The sequence below is a fragment of the Euleptes europaea genome, chromosome 7 (assembly GCF_029931775.1).
Source record: "Euleptes europaea isolate rEulEur1 chromosome 7, rEulEur1.hap1, whole genome shotgun sequence".
In the NCBI taxonomy this organism is placed as follows: domain Eukaryota; kingdom Metazoa; phylum Chordata; class Lepidosauria; order Squamata; family Sphaerodactylidae; genus Euleptes; species Euleptes europaea.
Genome location: NC_079318.1, coordinates 38,689,696 through 38,708,355, shown reverse-complemented (window position 1 = coordinate 38,708,355; position 18,660 = coordinate 38,689,696). Strand labels below are relative to the sequence as shown.

Below are 18,660 nucleotides of genomic sequence, written 5' to 3'. Positions count from 1 at the left end.
CAAAATGAGTAGCCCTTGTCACCAGGGTTAGTCCATCCCTATACTTTGTTGATACGACACATCTTAGAGTCAGTGATTCATCCCAGCTGTAGACAGGACCGCTCAGCATGCATCTAAGAGTAATTTTTTTTTTTTTTTAAAGGCTTGTTTCTTATCCTATTCCTTTATGTAGCTTAATGCAGTGTTTGTGTGGCAATCTTATATTCTAATAGTGAAGTTGGCCAAATCTTTGGATGCTTAAATCCGGTGACTGGAGCTGTGACTGGGCAAGACTGATATTTCTATAGACCTGAAAAGGCCCCATGTTTGCAAAAAACTGTGACATCTAAAAAAAATTAAAAATGATTGGGCCGTTTTTAAAAACTCAAAATGATAAATGGGCACCTGAAGCTTTAAGCGATGGATTCCCTCAGTGGCCCTGCTATGCAACCACAGCATTCCAAGCTTGGTTCTTTCAGTAAAAGGCAGTGGGAGGGGGGAGGTCCCTTTCCAGGCCTATTTTAGCCTGTGAGGGAGAAATCATTGGGGCCAGGCCTGGGCTAGGAGATGCCTCAGCCAGATATAATACCGTAGAGTCCACCCTCCAAAGCAGACATTTTCTCCAGGGGGACAAATCTCTGTTGTCTGGAGTTCAGTTGTAATTGTGGGAGATCTCCAGGTCCCACCTGGAGGTTGGCAACCTAGGTCTGGCAGCTACCTCTGGGTGATACCATCCAGCAGTCTCCGGATTAATTATCACGTTTTCACCACAATATGTGGCTTCTTCAGCCAAATACTTAAATTGTTTTCCTATCAAACTCTCGCAATGAACCTGTGTATCCAGGAAATATTTTTAAGGAAATTTCCTTAAAAAAAAATTAAGGAGACTGTTACCAATCATTTGTATGCCATACACATGTATGCTTCAACGTTGTGATAATTCCGTGACAATTCAGCCTCTCTTCAAGTCAAACTTACAGGAATGCCCTTGACGGAAAGACTTTGCCTCTGAAGGATAATTGTATTGTTCAATCAAGCAAGTAGAGACTTTTGGACTTACCTGTTGGATTATGTCCACCTAGCTATCTTGGTACTTACCTGTATAAGAAAGTTTTATCTTTTAGTGGAATTGTACTTCGTTGTAAATATTTATAGATAACATTTGTTGTTTATTGTGATTTGCACTGTCTTTACTGATGTTTAGTTGAGCTTCTGTACAGTATAGGTGATTTTTTGCTTCAGCTGCTACTGTTGAACAGCAGCCACCCTATGAAAGCCAGTGTAGCGTAGTGTTTAGAGCTTCAGAGTGGGGTCTGGAGGACTCAGGTTCGAATCCCTATCTTGCTGTGGAAGCTCACTGGGTGATGTTGTGCCAGTCACATACTTTCAGCCTAACCTACCTCACAGGGCTGTTATGAGGATTAAAAGGTGAGGATAATAATGTAAGCTGCTTTGGTCCCCACTGTGGAGAAAGCCAGAGTATAAATGAAGTAAATAAATCATAAATATAGCTGAGGATGGGATGCAGATAAAAGGTAGGTTGGTGAATGACAGAGAAGAACAGAACGGCAGGGAAAGGGGAGTGGATATTTTGGTTGCCAGGAGGAGAGAAAGAGGAAAAGGTGTGGGGAAGAAGTTACTGGGGGAAATGAGGGCCCCCCTACAGGCCCTTGTGGGTTCTCTTCTCTACCACTCAACTGAACCAGGCCCAGTGTCCGGGTCCCCACTATTGGGTCATAGTTAAGAAAACTATGTAGAGGCTGCTGGCAGAGGGGGAGGGAAAGCTGAAGAAAAAGGGGCAGATAAAGATTGGTTGGCTGTTGGGTGGGAAGGAGAAAAGGAAGTAGGAAAAGTGTAGGGCTATGGGGGCTTTCTGGAAAGGGAAAGATGAAATAGTAGGGGAGGGGAAAATGAGATCCCATCCCTGCAAATCCTTGCGGGTTCCCGCTTGTCCTGTTTTATTACCAAGACAATCTTGTGAGGTAGATTGGACCAAGAAAATGGCTGTCAGAAGCGAAGAGTTGAACCCTGAGTCTGTGTCTGGCTTTCTGTCCACTTACCACAATATGGCTCTTGTGTTCAGTTCTTGGTTCTACTGACAGCCGAAGTAGGCAGGTTTCTGCTCCAAAGTCTTTTTTTTTTTTAAGAGACAGGATTTGATTTGGTTTTAGTAAGTCTTGAAACTCTAAAACATCCAAGAAGGTCTTACACTGTTGATTTAAAAAATGTGTTCGTTTTTGCATTTTGTGTCACTTGAAAATAAATTACTTTTCTGATTGTGAGATTTCACATGTGCTATGTGTGTTTTGTTTTTAATTTTTCTTGCTGCTGTTTTGGCTGTTACTCTTGTAAGTGCAGATGTATCCAGGACCTGAACATGGGATTCTGTTTGCATGTTCATGAAGTGCAAAGATATGTCATTGAAGCCCTGTTTGTATAAGCCCTTTTTGTGAGCTAATAAAGCCTATGTATTTACTTTGCTACTGTTCCCATGAACAAGTAAAACCGTATCCTTGCTGCCAGACACACTCATGGGGCCTATTTCTGTAGCTTGATAGTTCTTGCCTAAGAGCGTGTGGCATTTCAGGTTTGACTCAAGTTGCTTTTCCCCATCCTCAGTATCATTTTCAAGTCATCTAAGTTAAGCAGCTCTTTTTGTGAAGTGTACTTGAACTTGAAAATACCACAAGAATATATAGTCAGAGAATCAAAGGGATGTTCTAGGGTTTTGGACTCCTTAGATAAAAAGCTCATCTGAAGGTATATATTTTATTTAAATATGCACAGAACTTTATCCTCCTCAAAGTGTGAGCTGAAGTTCAAAAAAACACAGTTTCAAATTATGCACCACATGGGTTTTGCAAACAGAGTTAAATGGCTAAAGCATATGTTTTGCAAATGCCACTTGGCCCCTTGGGACATCTTTTAGGCTTTGCAAGTAAAGAGCAGGAGGTTTATTTTTCAATAAAAGCCTCTTCAGTCTGAAAGCACACTGGGCACAGAGACTTTCCCTGTAGAGCTTTTCAAGGACTTATTAGTATCTTTGCCTTGTAAAACACGATTCTTTGAAAAGGCTTCCTATATTAATGATTGAGAATCACTGTGATCTCAGTTTCGGAGAGTTAATCAGATTCCTATGAGAATAGGTCATAAATACTCATATTCTAGCTAATTATGGATGAAAACTCTTGGTGTGGATTTCAATATTTAATTTGAACACTGCTATATGGATCTTAATTGATCTGCCCTGGCTGCTGAATCAATTTAACTTGTACGGTGCATTATAATTAGTGAGCTGGCTGGCTATGTGGAAACCCTGTAACATAATGATTTTCTTTCTTCTAATTTGTTTTGTAAGGGCATGTTTATTTGAAGTGCTTAGATTGGCAACATTTTTCTGACATCTGCTTTCATTAAGCTGGGAACTTTTTTTTTTTTTTTTTAGCAAAATGGCATTTGTACTAGTCAGTCATTGAATAAAAATGTGATTTTATTTATATCTGTTAATTTGCAAAATGAACTTCAAAAATGTGTACTTTAATATCCTTATGCTTTATTCTTAACAGGTATAGGATACACTTTTCTCCTACAAGATGAGTAACAGTCACCCACTCCGTCCTTACACAGCAGTCGGGGAAATTGACCATGTTCACATTCTGTCTGATCATGTTGGTGTTCTGATGAATGGGGAGGAGTACAGTGATGTTACCTTCATAGTTGAAAAGAAACGTTTTCCTGCGCACAGAGTGATTCTGGCCGCGAGGTGTCAGTATTTCAGGTGAAGTATTTCAGGCTTTATATCAGATGTGTTCTCAGTTTTGTGCTAGCAAGGTAAAATAGTAAGTTACTACTAAAAAACACACTGATGTCAACACTTTCTGTTAAGTCACAGCATTTCTACTTGGTGAGAAGATGCCTATATTATGCTGCCATATTTTGACCCTCACTACACAGTTATCTCAAATGTTATGTGATCGAGGTGGACTAAAGTTGAAAATGTCATCTGCATATGAAAAAAAATGAGTTAGGAATGAAACGCATGTTGTAGCTGCTTTTGTGAAGTACAAGTTGGTGGCCTGTGGGGGAGGGACTACGGTATTTGGAAATTTTGTCCCCAAATTTTTCATTCGTATAAGCATCTAGTGGCTCCTTCCCCCCCAATTTTCTTTTTCTTTTTTAATTAACTCAGTTCCTCTCAGTATTCTAAGTGCAGTGCACCTGCACAGGCATCATCAAGGTTAGGGAAGGGAGTCTTCTCTTAAATTTATGTGGAGAAATGCATTTTTCTTTGGAGGTTTGAACTGAGCAAAACTTTCACCTAGATATTGTTGAAGGCTTTCACGGTCAGAGTTCATTGGTTCTTGTAGGTTATCTGGGCTTTTCTCTCTTGGCAGAGAACAGGCGGTGGGTGGTCAATTCAGTTGCTTTCTAGCCTCCCTTCAGCCACCCTTTTAGAAATGCTGATAGTGGGTCCAGCTGCCCCCCCCCCCATATCCAGCTAGATAGGTGATATCTAGCAAGGACAGAGATTTGGAGGAATTAAGTGCAAGAATGACTTCAGGAAAAATCTCCTGGACACTTCAGGAAAAGTTTCTTTGACCTGACCTGATCAGTGGGAGGAAGAGAGATGACAAAACTCCTGGAAGCAAGCAGGAGGGGCTTTTTGGGCACTGATTCCATCAAGAGAGGGGCTGTGGCTCAGTGGTAGAGCATCTGCTTGGCATGCAAAAGGTCCCAGGTTCAATCCCCAGCATCTCCAGTTAAAGGGACTAGGCAAGTAGGTGATGTGAAAGACCTCTGCCTGAGACCCTGGAGAGCCACTGCCAGTCTGAGTAGACAATACTGACTTTGATGTACCAAGGGTCTGATTCAGTATAAGGCAGCTTCATGTGTTCATGTGTTCAAGGCAGACTGAACTCTTAAGTGAGGTCTGTGGGAGGCAGCCATTGCCATGTGTTGGCATGCACATCTAAAAGAGGCTTCAAGATAATGGAAATCTTGTAGAACATCTTAACTTTCTAAGCTTAAGGAGCCTGCCTTATATTTAGCATCTGCTGGGGCAATGTATAGAGGGAGGGCTAGAGGAATTGCGTTCTACCCTTTTCTTTTGAATCCTTTGCTCAATCTGGTGCTGTGCTGAGAGTATGCTTGTGGACCTGTTCTTTTTAATAAATGCTTTATAACATTTGATACTGGTAGGGGTTCTCTGTACCACCTAGACCTCCACCATCTTGGACATGCTATTTTAAAAGCACCAGGAGGAAGGGGAGGGGCAGTCATTTGGCAAGTGGCTACTCCCCCAGTGGTGCACAAGGCAGTAAGCTGTCCCCACGATAACCAGATGCTGGATAGCAGGAGACACAGAGACAACACCTCAGGACATGGAAGGGAAGCTGGGAGTCCTTGCCCTAACAGTGGGCAATTCCTACAAAAGCCAGGTGGTGGCGGCGGCGGTTAATCGGAGGAGGAGAAAAGCCCCTCCAGGTGTTGGGAAAACTTTGGAAGGCATGGTGAAATAGGGCCTGCAGGTCAGAGCAGGACTCTTTCGCCACAATTTTACAAACTAATATTTTCTGCATACCCGTGGAGTATGCTGAAACCTGTCCTTATATTTTGGTGGGTACTTTTTGCTCCTTCAGGGTAGGCACATGGTTATGATGTTTGCTGTGAAGTGCCACATTTTTATGTTTTGCATCTATTGTTGTTCAGTAGTGATGTGAGGGGTGCTAGCTCATGGGCTCAGCAGAAGCCCCCCAAAAGCCGCTGTTGCACATTTGAAGTCTACATTACTATCTACAAGAGTGCCCCGTAAGACTGTTATCCAGAATCTAAAATTACCCAACTGCACCACATCCGATTGTTGTTTTTTTGGCTGTGATTATGGCATTTAGGAAAGCCAATTGCTTGTCTCACTTTCCTTTTTGGTAAGTGTAATTACTTTAATTTTAATTTCTGATTAAGTTCCTAATAGAATTCCAGATACTTTCCTATACTGTGTCTATTTCTGGAGAAGTTTAGTGTACAGGGCCTAATTACCCTGAAGTCTTAGTATGCAGCATATTCAGCTTACCATAAAAGAAGAACTTGTATTAGTTTATGTTTTCATGCACTTCAGCAGGTATGACTGTAAAGGCTGATATTTATTTCACTTAATGATTTTTGGCATCATTTCAGCATGTTTTAAAATGATAAACTCTTTACTGTTGCTAGATGATTATTAAAATGTAACAAGATGGGGCCACAAGGAGTAAGTAGTTGGGAAACTCCCCTCCCCCCAATAGTATAATAGGGTAAAATTATTGATTAGCACGTTAGATAAGTAGCTTCCTGCTTACCTACTTCTGAACCTCAGAAGTCTGTGCTGTAGTGAAATTGCTCTGTACTGTTGACTGCTGAACAGAGGGAATTGTACGGGAATATTCTTATCTTCTCGTGCTGTATTGAGAGTGTTGGGTAGGGGGGAATTCGGGTTGGTCACATATTGCCTGACTCTGATCCTCTCCCCGCTAATTTCAGGATACTATAAGCTGTTAGGGGCTCATCCGCCTTTGCAGCAGAAGGGTCTTCAGAAGGTGTGATTCGATAAGAGTTGAAGAAAGTCCTTTTCCTTCAACTCTTAATTCCTCCCCTAAACTCTTTAGTTTCAAATCAGCTGTCTCAGAATCCTAAAAAACATGCAGCATCCTAGATGTGTTGTGTGTGGCATACATACCCTAACCTTCTTAACTCTCTCCCCCTCGATAATGTAAGGTGTTAGGGGTTCTTGTTTTGTTCACCAACAGAAGTTCGGCTAACCTCAATAATCTGTGTTTCCTGGTCAGAAGTGGAGGGCTCAGTCCTCTTTGGGACTCTGAGAGCCAGTGTGGTACAGTGGTTAAGAGCTGTGGACTCTAATCTGGAGAACCCGGCTTAATTCCCCACTCCTCCATATGAAGCCTGCTGGGTGATCTTGTACCAGTCACAGTTCTCTCAGAACTCTCTCAGCATCACCTACCTTACAAGGTGCCTGTTGTGGGAAGAGGAAGTGAATGTGATTGTAAGCTGCTTAGAGACTCCTTAAAAGGTAAAGGTAGTCCCCTGTGCAAGCACCGGGTCATTCCTGACCCATGGGGTGACTTCACATCCTGACGTTTACTAGGCAGACTATGTTGACGGGTGGTTTGCCATTGCCTTCCCCAGTCGTCTTCCCTTTACCCCAGCAAGCTGGGTACTCATTTTACCAACCTCGGAAGGATGGAAGGCTGAGTCAATCTTGGGCCGGCTACCTGAAACCAACTTCGGTCAGGATCGAACTCAGGTCATGAGCAGAGCTTGGACTGCAGTACTGCAGCTTACCACTCTGCGCCACGGGGCTCCTTGAGACTCCTTAAGGTAGAGAAAAGCAGGGTATAAAATCTTCTTTTCTTCTTTAAACAAAACTACAAAATAATATATCTGCATAGCTGGGGAATCTGAGTAAGCTGGGGAACCCTTACCCTGTCTGTTGTAGCTTTGTTTTACTAACCTATTGATTGGTGTGGGACCATTGAGTTCACTATTAGGAAAAGTGATCTCATACCTCAGAGAAAAATTAGGTCCATCTTCTCTCTCCATAATCATATGTGAGATGGTGACCACACAACCTCGCAGGTTTATTTTATACAATCATTATTCAACACACAGGTGCTGTTTTAGTTATTAAAAAATCCCTGTTTAACAAGACTTCCGGTAGTGAGCTGATCCGAGCGCCATGTCCCCCGAGATCTCTCGAGGGAACCAAGAGGCGTTCTGAGTCGGGGGACCCTTCAAAAGCCCCGATTCCAATCCTACATGGTGGATCAAAAAGCAAGCAACCCCCTGCTGCCGAAGAAGAGTGGTTTGACTCCCACCCCCCTCCCACAAGAGCAACTTGTTGTGGAGGAGGGTCGGATGAAGTCCCACCGGCTGAGGAGGAATTCCATCGCCACGAATGTCTCATGGAAATAGGCTACAATCTCCTCTACCTTTAACTGAACATTGAACAATCTAACAACAGAGAACCCCGACTTCCAACATACGAGTAAGTTACATGAACTCCCTTTGTCTAGTAATTCGATTTTGAACGACTGGAATTTCTCAAAATCGGCTAAAGACTCTATACCCCTTCGCCCAGGATTTTAAGTGACCTTCAGACTAAAAAGTCTACTTAATTAAACTATAAACTGAACTAGCAGGCAAACAAAACATTTGGAAAGAACTGAGTGGCATAAATAGCTACCAATCGGTGGCTGCGGCGTAGAAGGGGGGCGGAGAAATCCTTCACTTTTGATTCTTTATTCCTTTACCTTAGGAGAGTCCTCCAGCCACATTTTCATTAAGGAAGTGGTCTTTCTAGGAAGACAGGAAATCATAGCGGGCTGTTGGGCCGGATGTGCCCCACTCAGTGTAGCAGCAAAATAAATCCTACCCTCTTTAATCATAGAGTGGGAGCGACGGAAAGTCCACTGCCTTACAACTCCTTGTACACTTCCTGGAATAAGTTTTAAAGCCGAGCCAGAGCCTTTTAACAACTTAGTAGCTTTTTTGCACGGAGCTGCCTGCTTATATTCAACTTACTAGTCTGGAAAATACAAAAGCCACAGACAATCATGGAAAGTAATCATCAAAAGATACAAGAAATGTTGGCCACACAAATGGAATTATTAAAGAAGAAGTTTGAACAGGTTTCTATACAACAAAAACAGTCAGCTATACAAATGACTTTAATTATTACTCAAAAATTTGATGGCATAATAAACGAGATCAAGGAAATAAAAGATTAAATTACAGTAATGAAAAATGGCATGAACAAGATGGAACTCACAGTTAAAAACATCACTGGAGAATTGAAAGAAGTTAAAATGGACATGAAATCTCAAGCACAACAAATTGAAGCAATATGACTTTAGGAAGAGCGAGTGAAGGCCCAACTAGCTGTTTTGGATCTGAAACTGAGAATCCAACCTGGGTATACGTAATTTGCCTGAAAGACTAGGGGACACCAGAGAGACCATCATAAAATCACTTGCTGATACATTTCATTTAAATGAACAAGAATTAAACCACGCAATAAATAAAATATACAGAATCCCCTTGTCAACTCGAGTACAGAAAACAACAGCCAGAGAGATCTTGATCTCCTTCTTTGACATCAGATGAAAAACATCATTATGAAAATATACTTGGAGAACCATCTAAGTGTAGATGATACACTGTTAATAATTCTCAAAGACATCCCTCGTCACTTGATTGCAAAGAGAAACATCTATAAAGACTTTACTGAGATATTAAGAAACAAGGGAATAAAATACAGCTGGTTACTACCACAAGGACTTACCTTCACCTACAAACAGGTTAAACATGCTGTCAATTCCTTAGAAGATATCAAAAACTTTTTGACAAGAAATAATGAGCTGACAGATCCTACTACAGGAATACAAAAAGAAGAACCAACAGCCCAAGGAGCAATGGGTGAAGATTGTTACTGACAAGAGGCCACTTCAAGAAAGCATACAGATGGCAACAGAAACTCCAGACAGAAGAAAAAGTTCAAAAAGAAGGGCTAGGAAAGCTGGGAGAATACCAATTTGATTCTTGATATGGGAAAGGGGGGGAGTAGAGGAATAACAATATTAAACTATTTTTTTATTTTGGGGTAAATAGTTTCTTAAGATCTAATCCATTATAATTTGACAGAGATGAGTGACTGGAGAAAATTATGTCAATGTGTTTTGTTCTGTCTCTGTTTTTTTTATTTCTTTAATAATTTCTTTTTTCTCCTTATATTATTAATATTATATTAATATTACTTATCGAAATGTATTAAATAAGGGGGAAATACAACATTAAAATAATAACCTATTAGGATTAGAAAATATTAATACAAAGGAGATACCAGATTAATGTAGGGAGGGAGGAAGTCGGTGGGGAAGTCAATTATAACTAATTGTATTTAATATGGAAGACATACACCTAATAACTTTTAAATTTTTTATTGATTCAAAGATTGATATATAGGATGTATTGTCAAATGAGATGTATAGTAATTTTTGAAAAACAATAAAAATATATATTAAAAAAAATCCCTGTTTAACTTTGTAACTGCCTGTGTAATATGTCTGACAATCTCGTTATATTCTGTAGCTAGAGTGTAGACTTTTCCCATTGATTCACATGGTAACTTTTTAAATAAATTGCCTTAAAATACTGTGCTCCTGCTATGACTTTTCCTGCATATTTAATAAAAGCATGGTAGAAAAGCACTGTGGCTGCTATAATATTTGCAACCATATAAATATTTTGACAACTAATTAGTTACATATTGCAATTGTACTTCATGGCAGTGGGCCAACCATTCCTCGAGAAAAACCTGTTGCCAGACACCTAAGTATTAAAATGTAGGGGTGTTTCAGCAAGTGCTCAAATCCAGTGCTACCAAATTGTTTTTGAACTGCAGAAATTCTTCTTGCAAGGGAAATTCTGAAACTATGCTAGATGCATTTTCTTTGCTAAGGACGAACATTATGTTTGTTATTATTAGAATATGTACTTTCCCACATTATTTCTTTTTCTTTGCCCATCCGTACAGAGCACTGCTGTATGGTGGAATGCGTGAATCTCAGCCTGAAGCAGAAATTCCTCTCCAAGACACCACTGCCGAAGCCTTTACAATGTTATTGAAATATATTTACACGGGTCGTGCCACTTTAAGAGATGAGAAGGAGGAGGTCCTCTTAGACTTCTTGAGTTTGGCTCATAAATACGGATTCCCAGAACTGGAAGATTCCACCTCTGAATATCTTTGTACCATCCTTAACATTCAGAATGTTTGCATGACCTATGATGTTGCGAGTCTCTACTTGCTTCCCAAACTGACATGTATGTGCTGCATGTTTATGGACAGAAATGCTCAAGAGGTGCTTGCTAGTGAAGGCTTCCTGTCACTTTCTAAGGTAAGCATTCATTTTTAAAGTTTGATTTTAAAAACCCCACATGATTCTTGTACTGATGATTGTTAGCATTTTGTTGAAAATATGAAGACAGTGCCTGAAAAGGCCCCTGGTATATTCAGTTACCCAGCTTCTATTACCTTATTAATCTTATTTATCCCCACTTATTTATCTGAACGTTTCTGTTATCATACCATCCTGGAATTAAATATTTATGCTAAGTAAATACATTAGTTCATATTATAGGTTTACATGATTCTTGGTGTAGAACCTTGTTTCGTTTATTTCTCTGATATTTCATCTTGTTTGCTGTTGATACTGAGGGGGGTTATTTAAAACAGCCCCCCCAAAGGGCGCCCAGAACTGCTAATGCCTCCCTATTTATCCTGTCCTTTGTTTGTTCCCATATTGTCATTAACCTTGGAAATCATTAGCGGTGGACATGCTGTTTATTAGCCTTAAATGTGAAAGTAATGAAAAAGGTTTAGATTTCATAGAAAATGTGGCTGCAGGCAGAAGTTTCCATAAGGTAAAGGTCCCCTGTGCAAGCACCGGGTCATTCCTGACCCATGGGATGACTTCACATCCTGACGTTTTCTAGGCAGACTTTGTTTAACGGGGTGGTTTGCCAGTGCCTTCCCCAGTTGTCTTCCCTTTACCCCCAGCAAGCTGGGTATTCATTTTACCGACCTCAGAAGGATGGAAGGCTGAGTCAACCTTGAGCCGGTTACCTGAAACCAACTTCCGTTCGGATCGAACTCAGGTAGTGAGCAGAGCTTGGAATGCAGTACTGCAGCTTACCACTCTGCGCCACGGGGCTCTTTTTAGAAGTTTCCATAGAGTGGGTGAAAAAGAGAGGTGTCGATAAAATAATGTATTAAAATGCTATCTCAAGTATTGCTATAAATGTACAGAAACTTTGACCTTTTCAGCAGTTTCTCATTGTGTGAACACTGTTTTATAAAGGGGAGACAATTGTTTTGCGGGTTCTATAATAGTCTCTCTCTTTTTTAAGACTAAAGATGAGATAATTGGGCAGCCTTCTGATAGAATAGTTTTGGCTTTAACTTTGAACTGCTATGTAGAACTTGGGGACAGTAGTTCCATGATGAGAACAAATTTTTATTGCCTTTTTATTGTAAGAGAAAACTTTGTGTCACCCAGTGTTTTCAGGTTTTTATTTATTTAGATAAGTTGTTGTTGGTAGTAGTCTGCCTTTCTTGCTGAGACTCAAAGTGGATTACATAGTGTAATACAAATATAACAGGATGTGACATCCAATGAACAATACAACAGACAATTTCTGGACTACAGAAATCTGAAAAACAAACAGAAATCTTACCTTGCCTTTCGCCCCATTATTGCAGGAGTGTCCAAATTTGCAATCACAAAATCATTCAGAAAAAGGGATCCCTGAAAACCTGGCTGCTAACTCCTCCAATGGTAGTGCATTTAACCTGGCCTTGAAGAAAAGTATTCTATATTTGGGGGCAACACAATACAAATACCTTTATTGGCATAATATGTTTAAAGGAATATACAAAAGCTGAAATTAAAAAATTGAATGTTAAAAACCAGTTTGGATACAGTTTATTCTTTAATATTGAGATCCTCTTTATGGCTAAGTTCCCATTGGTTGATTGCTGTCATCAGGAATTTTGCCACACTTTCTGTAATTTCTGGGTCCCGATCAGCTAGTAGTTTTTGGGGACAATAAGCAGGTAGTGTCCTTGGAATGGGTGCAGCTGATCTTTCCCTCCCTGGATAACCAGCTTGATTATGGCGGCAGGGTCGGTTTCCTCTGCTTTCACCTAGGCAGGCTGCAGCCATTTTTCTTTAGGAGAGATTCAACAGAGAAGACTCACCTCACCAGCTGCACTTGTGGTTATAAGGTAATTCCTTCCTTCAGCGCATTTTTAATGAGAAGATTGAAAATGCACAGATTTATTAATATATAATGGATTTTTCCCAGCAAGATTATATCAAGAATAAAAATGGATTTCTGGTTGAAAAAAAAGAGAATGAAGATAAATTTTTGGTATGAAGAACGTTGACCTCAAACTTGTGAAAAATTATTTAGCAGTGAACAATGCAAGTAAAGGGTGAAAGGAAGTACACAATCTGTTATGTGTGTCTTTTAAAGAGTCCACTGGTAAAATATAACGAGACTTTACATTCTCTTAACCTTTTCTTTTTCTTCTTTTTTTAGGCAGCTCTTCTCAGTATTGTAGTGAGAGATTCATTTGCAGCTCCTGAAAAGGATATTTTCCAAGCCTTGGTGAACTGGTGTAAACACAACCCCAAGGAAAATCATGCTGAAATAATGGAGGCAGTACGCTTGCCACTGATGAGCTTGATGGAGCTTTTAAATGTTGTAAGGCCTTCTGGATTGCTCTCGCCTGATGCAATTTTGGATGCCATCAAAGTTCGATCAGAAAGTCGGGACATGGACCTCAACTATAGGGGCATGTTAAGTAAGCCTTACACATTTCCATCTTGTAGAGGAAGTGTTTTATATGTCTTCCTATAATTAAAAGATAACTACCATATTTACTTGAAAGGATGATGACATTTTTTACCATTTCCGGCTTCCTAAAAATGGGTGGGGGTCATCTTCCACTCAGGTACGCATATCAATTGAGAGGTGTGAGAGGTGATTCACTACATCCGTGGGGACAGCTCTGGAGGAAGTGTGTGTGTGTTAAGTGCTGTCAAGTCGCTTCCGACTCTGGAGGAAGTGTGCCGGTTCATTTACCAGTAGAGAGGAGTGGCAGTGAAAGTGACATAAAGTCTTGCAAATACTGCCTTTTAAGCTGCTCTGAGTGTCAAGAGGAGAGACGGAGTCAGGTAGACTCTCTGGCTAGATTTAGAAACTGCAACTCTTTGTCTGGAAAATTAGAAGTGGTAGGAACGATGGAGATGGATTTGTTTCTCTGCTGACCCATGTTTATGGCCCAGAATAGTATTCCACTCCAGCTTTTACTTCTTCTCCTGTGCTGCAGGCTGGAGTTGCCTGGTAGTTCCACTCCCCCGCCCCCCCAGGACAGAGAAACTCAAAGAAAACCTTGAGTTTACAGCAGAACGCAACATTAGCTATAGCTGTTATTTATTCATTTTACTTATGTTTTTTTAATAGTTTGCCTCTGTCACTGAGACTCAAGGTGGCTTACACAGTGTAAGCCTTTACGATCAAAAGGCTGGGACATCCAATAAACAATGCAATAGGATGTAGGTTGCAGAAATTTGAAAACAAGCAGAAATCTGATATAGAGTTGAAAGGGTGAAACAAAGCTGAAGCATTTAAATGTGACACATTAAATGATGCAGAAATTACAGTAGGAATATGCTTTCAGCTGCAGACAGTGCACAGTAGTATAGTCTACAGTCCCTGTTCATTTACCAGTTCATCTTTCAGAACCATTTCGGTACAGTACAGCCCTATTTTGTGTATAAAAAAGCCCTCCTGAGTAATTCAGTTTTGCTGACTTTACAGAAAGCCAGGAGAGTGGGTTCCTTCCTAACCTCATCAGGCAGGCCAGTCCATAAGGTGGGGGCCAGAACAGAGAAGGTGTATGTACAGGTAGTTGTTGATTGTTGCCTTTGTGCAAGGTGGCACCTGTAGAATGACCAGCTCTGATGAGTGAAGCTGCTGTGGTGGAACATAGGGAGAGAAGCAGTTCTGCAGAGATGAGGGACCAAGGCCATGAATGGCTTTGTATGTGATAGCCAATACCTTGAATTGAACCAGGTAACTGATGGGCAGCCAATGGAGTGACTGCAGTATGCAGTAACCGTGATACGCATGGTTAGCCTAGCTAATGATAATAGCTGAACTGCGGCATTCTGCCTCAGCTGGAGTCTCTGAGGTGGCTTTAAGGGGAGACCTATGTAGAGTGCATTACAGTACTCTACTCTCAAGGTTACGATGGTGTGGATCCAGGTGGAGAGACCGCCAAGGCCATCTTGAGGGGGTAGACTGAATGGGAAGAAAGCGTTTTATGCAACTGCGTGAACTTACTGGACTCAGCACTTTTGCTGGTGGAACATAACCCCATGGCTTTTAGCGGAGTCAGTGAGAGTCAGCTGAACTCCACTGGAAATGGGAAGCACTATCTCCTTCAAGATTTTCACCTTCCCCACCAGCTTCACTTTTCTAGGTTCAGCTTCAGGTTGTTCACTTTCAGCCATTTGACCTCAGCAGTCAGGCAGTGCTGCATCACCAGGGGATGCTGGATTGGAGATATAACGCTTTCTGTTGGAAAAATGTGACTTCCTAGCCTACAGAAAGCCTTGTGAATGGGGGGGATGGGGGACTGGTTAACAGTGCATTTCTAAGGAGAGTTACACTGATTTAGAAGGGATTACAAGGGATTTGTAATTCTGTTTAGGATTGCACTGTCAGCTGGTCAATTTATCTGAGCCTAGTAGTTCAATTCAGGGTGGAGAGTATAAAATCCAGTTTCTTGCTTCTTTAAATTTCAAACAGAGCGATCCAGTACTGTTTGTGAACAGTTAATGTAAAGAGGTACAAAAAGTGTAACTAATTATTTTCTGCTGTAGCCTATATTTATTGTACATTGATTACTGTGTAATAAAAAAAACCTTCATTTTTACTGCCACCTTTTTTTAGGAGGGGTTATTTTAAATTCAGGGTCATCTGCTTTTATGTATAACCTCCTTTTAGTTAGGGGGATTGTCCTACATTGAAGGATGTCGTCCTTTCGAGTAAATACGGTGTTGATGTTGGGTTAGTGGCGCTAGCAGTAACATCTGTACCTCTTTGTGGTACAGATTCTAACCCTCAAATCATTAGGAAAATTTTGTATGAAACCATTCTTTTTTTCCAGGAAGTTGGTTGAATAGCAAAGTGCTTATTCTTAACAATTGTCTAAAAAGGCTGTTTAAATAACTTTAGAATATTGCATCTTTTAAAAGCACAAGATGTATGAGTAATAAAATCTCTTTTGAACACTATGGGTACAATCCAACAAGAGTTAGCTTGGGACTTACTTTTGGGTAGTGCTGTGTCTCATTCCAGTGTCACAATGGCCACCTGCTTGATTGTGCCCACTGTCTTTGTTAGGAGAGATTTTGTAAATCTTTAATAAAATTACAAAGAATATAGTTGTTCCAGTGAAGGCTGTGATTTGGGAGGAATGCCTTTGTAGAAGTGTTCTGTTCTTTTTTCCTCTTTGAAACAAATGTCTTCAATCAATTTTTCCCCCTTCCCATTCCTTGCAGTACCTGGTGAGAACATTGCCATGATGAAATATGGAGCCCAAGTAGTTAAAGGGGAATTGAAATCTGCTTTGTTAGATGGAGACACGCAAAACTATGATTTGGATCATGGGTTTTCCCGGCATCCAATTGATGATGACTGCCACTCTGGTATTGAGATTAAATTAGGTCAACCATCAATAATTAACCACATACAAATACTACTTTGGGACCGTGATAGCAGGTATGTTCCAAGTCAGCTTACTTTCAGGAAAGTAGTTTAGGCCAGGGAAAATGGCCCTAAAGTTTTGGTATTAAAGTTACTGGTGCCCAAATGCCTACTTAGAACATAAGGAGAGCTCTGCTGTATCATACTAGTGATCCATTTAGTCCCACATCCTGTTTCACACAGTGGCCAACCAGTTGTCCTCGAAGGCCAAGAAACAGGGCTTAGAGGCCAAGGCCTTCCCCTGCTGTTGCCTTCTAGCACTGGTATTCAGAGGTTTACTGCTTCTGAATATGGAGGTTCTCTTTATTCACCATCCGTGCTCGTTTTCTACACTATTTCTGCTTCACCCCTTTCCCTGCTTCCTTCTCTCCCTTAAGCCCCGGTCTCACCCTTTTCTGTCCATTTTTCTTTCCTCTCTCCATCCCCCTGACTAGCTGCTCGTTCTTTCTCCCGCTCGCCTTGAGTTTCAAAATGAAACTGGCAGCCAATTTGGATAATCTAGGAAACCACGGACACAGAGGTTAGAGTGTCGGACTAGGATGAGAGAGGTCTAGAGTTCAAATATCCACTCTGCTATGGAAGCTGGCTGGGCCAGTCTCACAGTCTCAGCTTAACCTACCTCATAGGGTTGTTGTAAGGAACAAAATCAAAGAGAGGAGAACGATGGAAGCTATTGTGAGTCCTCACTGGGGAGAAAGGTGGGGCATAAATGAAATAATAATAATATCCATGATACTTGTCTGCATTTGCCTTGGCAATCCAAAATGCTTGCTGAGATTTTGTTAGGTAATCTCCCCAGATCTCAACATTTAAAAAAATTCTGGTTTATCTTCTCCTTTTGAAAAAAGATTTTTCTGCAAACCTGAGAGTTGCACCAGGTATATATAGACATCTCCCCTATCTATGTGAAGCCCCATAGTGCAGATATTTTTGATCTGTACCCTGGATCCAAGTACAGAATCATTTGCCTATTTCTGTAGGACATACAATGCTTCACCTTCAGTTTAGGGAGTTCTTGAAAGTCTACACTCATATCAAGGGTATATATGCCCCCTCCCACATATTTGTATCATTCCTGCAACCGTACTAATAAAGCATACACTAGTGAGCTGGAGCAAGCAACTTCTACTATAAGAAAGTGAGGATGCTGTCATCACAATTCTATGCATGCTTACTGAGAAGTAAATCTTACTATGTTCAATGGGTCTTACTCCCAGGAAAGTGGGCGTAAGAATTCATGCAAATTTCATGTTTCTGATAGGTCAGAATGATTCATTTGTAAGATAAATCAACAGAGAGAAATATGATACAATTTATTCAGATCAAGAGATGTAACAAGGGCGAGAGTCACTGAGAAAAAGCAATGGAAAAGGGATTACAACACAAAATAAACCTTTTCCAGTCTCTTTTTACTACATGCTGATGTTTAAGGTTCTGCTGAATCTCTCCTAAGTTTCCTTGCTGATGTTGTAGCAGAAATAGCCATAGTTCATGTTTAAATTTAGATCGTGAAAGAGGGATGCAAATTATCTTTTTATGACTTAGGCATGTTAAATGTCTGCATTTAATGTTCCATCATGTTTGAAGGGGGACTGCTTCATTTTATTGAGATGGTGAATTTGGCCGTTAAAAAGACCTCAAAGTATTTTTAGCATGTAATTATATTTCAGCCTGAGATGTACCTGTAGCAAATAATTTCGGTGGAACTGCAATCATGGTTGCATTAAAAAGTAATACAATTTTATATTGCTACTTAAAGGTATAATTCGCTAAACTCTTTTCTTTATGCTATCCTGTGGAGTTCATATGACTTTAATGTAGTCAGCCTCTAGGATTAATTAATTATGTTGTATAAAATTAATATGTTGATAATTTCATTTTTAATATTATTATTTTTTGCTATCCCTAGATCTTACTCCTATTATATTGAAGTGTCTATGGATGAGCTGGACTGGATTCGCGTAATTGATCACTCCAAATATCTTTGTCGGTCATGGCAAAAACTGTATTTTCCAGCCCGGGTTTGCAGGTCAGTGCATATTGTGATTATGTTGGTGGACTTTTCTTTTAATATGGGTTTGAACTATTTTGCTTTTGGTGGTTAGATGTAGAGGACAATCCTATGCAGAGTTAATCTGATTGAAACTCATTTAAATAATTGGGTTAGACATGAGTAACTCTGCTCAGAACTGTACTGTTAAACACCTATTTTCAAGACACATAGTGACTTATCAGCTTTGGCTGATTTGTTGATGGTATTTGGCTGTTCCTCAAAAAGTATGAGTTATT

At 40.4% G+C, this 18,660-nt stretch overlaps 1 protein-coding gene across 1 annotated transcript in view; it reads left to right on the top strand.

Annotated features, from left to right (window-relative positions):
* Positions 1 to 3,550: 3,550 nt before the first annotated feature.
* BTBD9 (BTB domain containing 9) overlaps positions 3,551 to 18,660 on the top strand; it is a 187,849-nt gene continuing 172,739 nt past the window's right edge. Inside the window, exons 1-5 of the mRNA XM_056853291.1 lie at positions 3,551 to 3,757; positions 10,565 to 10,928; positions 13,135 to 13,399; positions 16,167 to 16,386; positions 18,281 to 18,400. Of these exons, the coding sequence (XP_056709269.1) occupies positions 3,573 to 3,757; positions 10,565 to 10,928; positions 13,135 to 13,399; positions 16,167 to 16,386; positions 18,281 to 18,400 (1,154 nt within the window). The 5' untranslated portion in view covers positions 3,551 to 3,572. The remainder of the gene's footprint in view (positions 3,758 to 10,564; positions 10,929 to 13,134; positions 13,400 to 16,166; positions 16,387 to 18,280; positions 18,401 to 18,660) is intronic.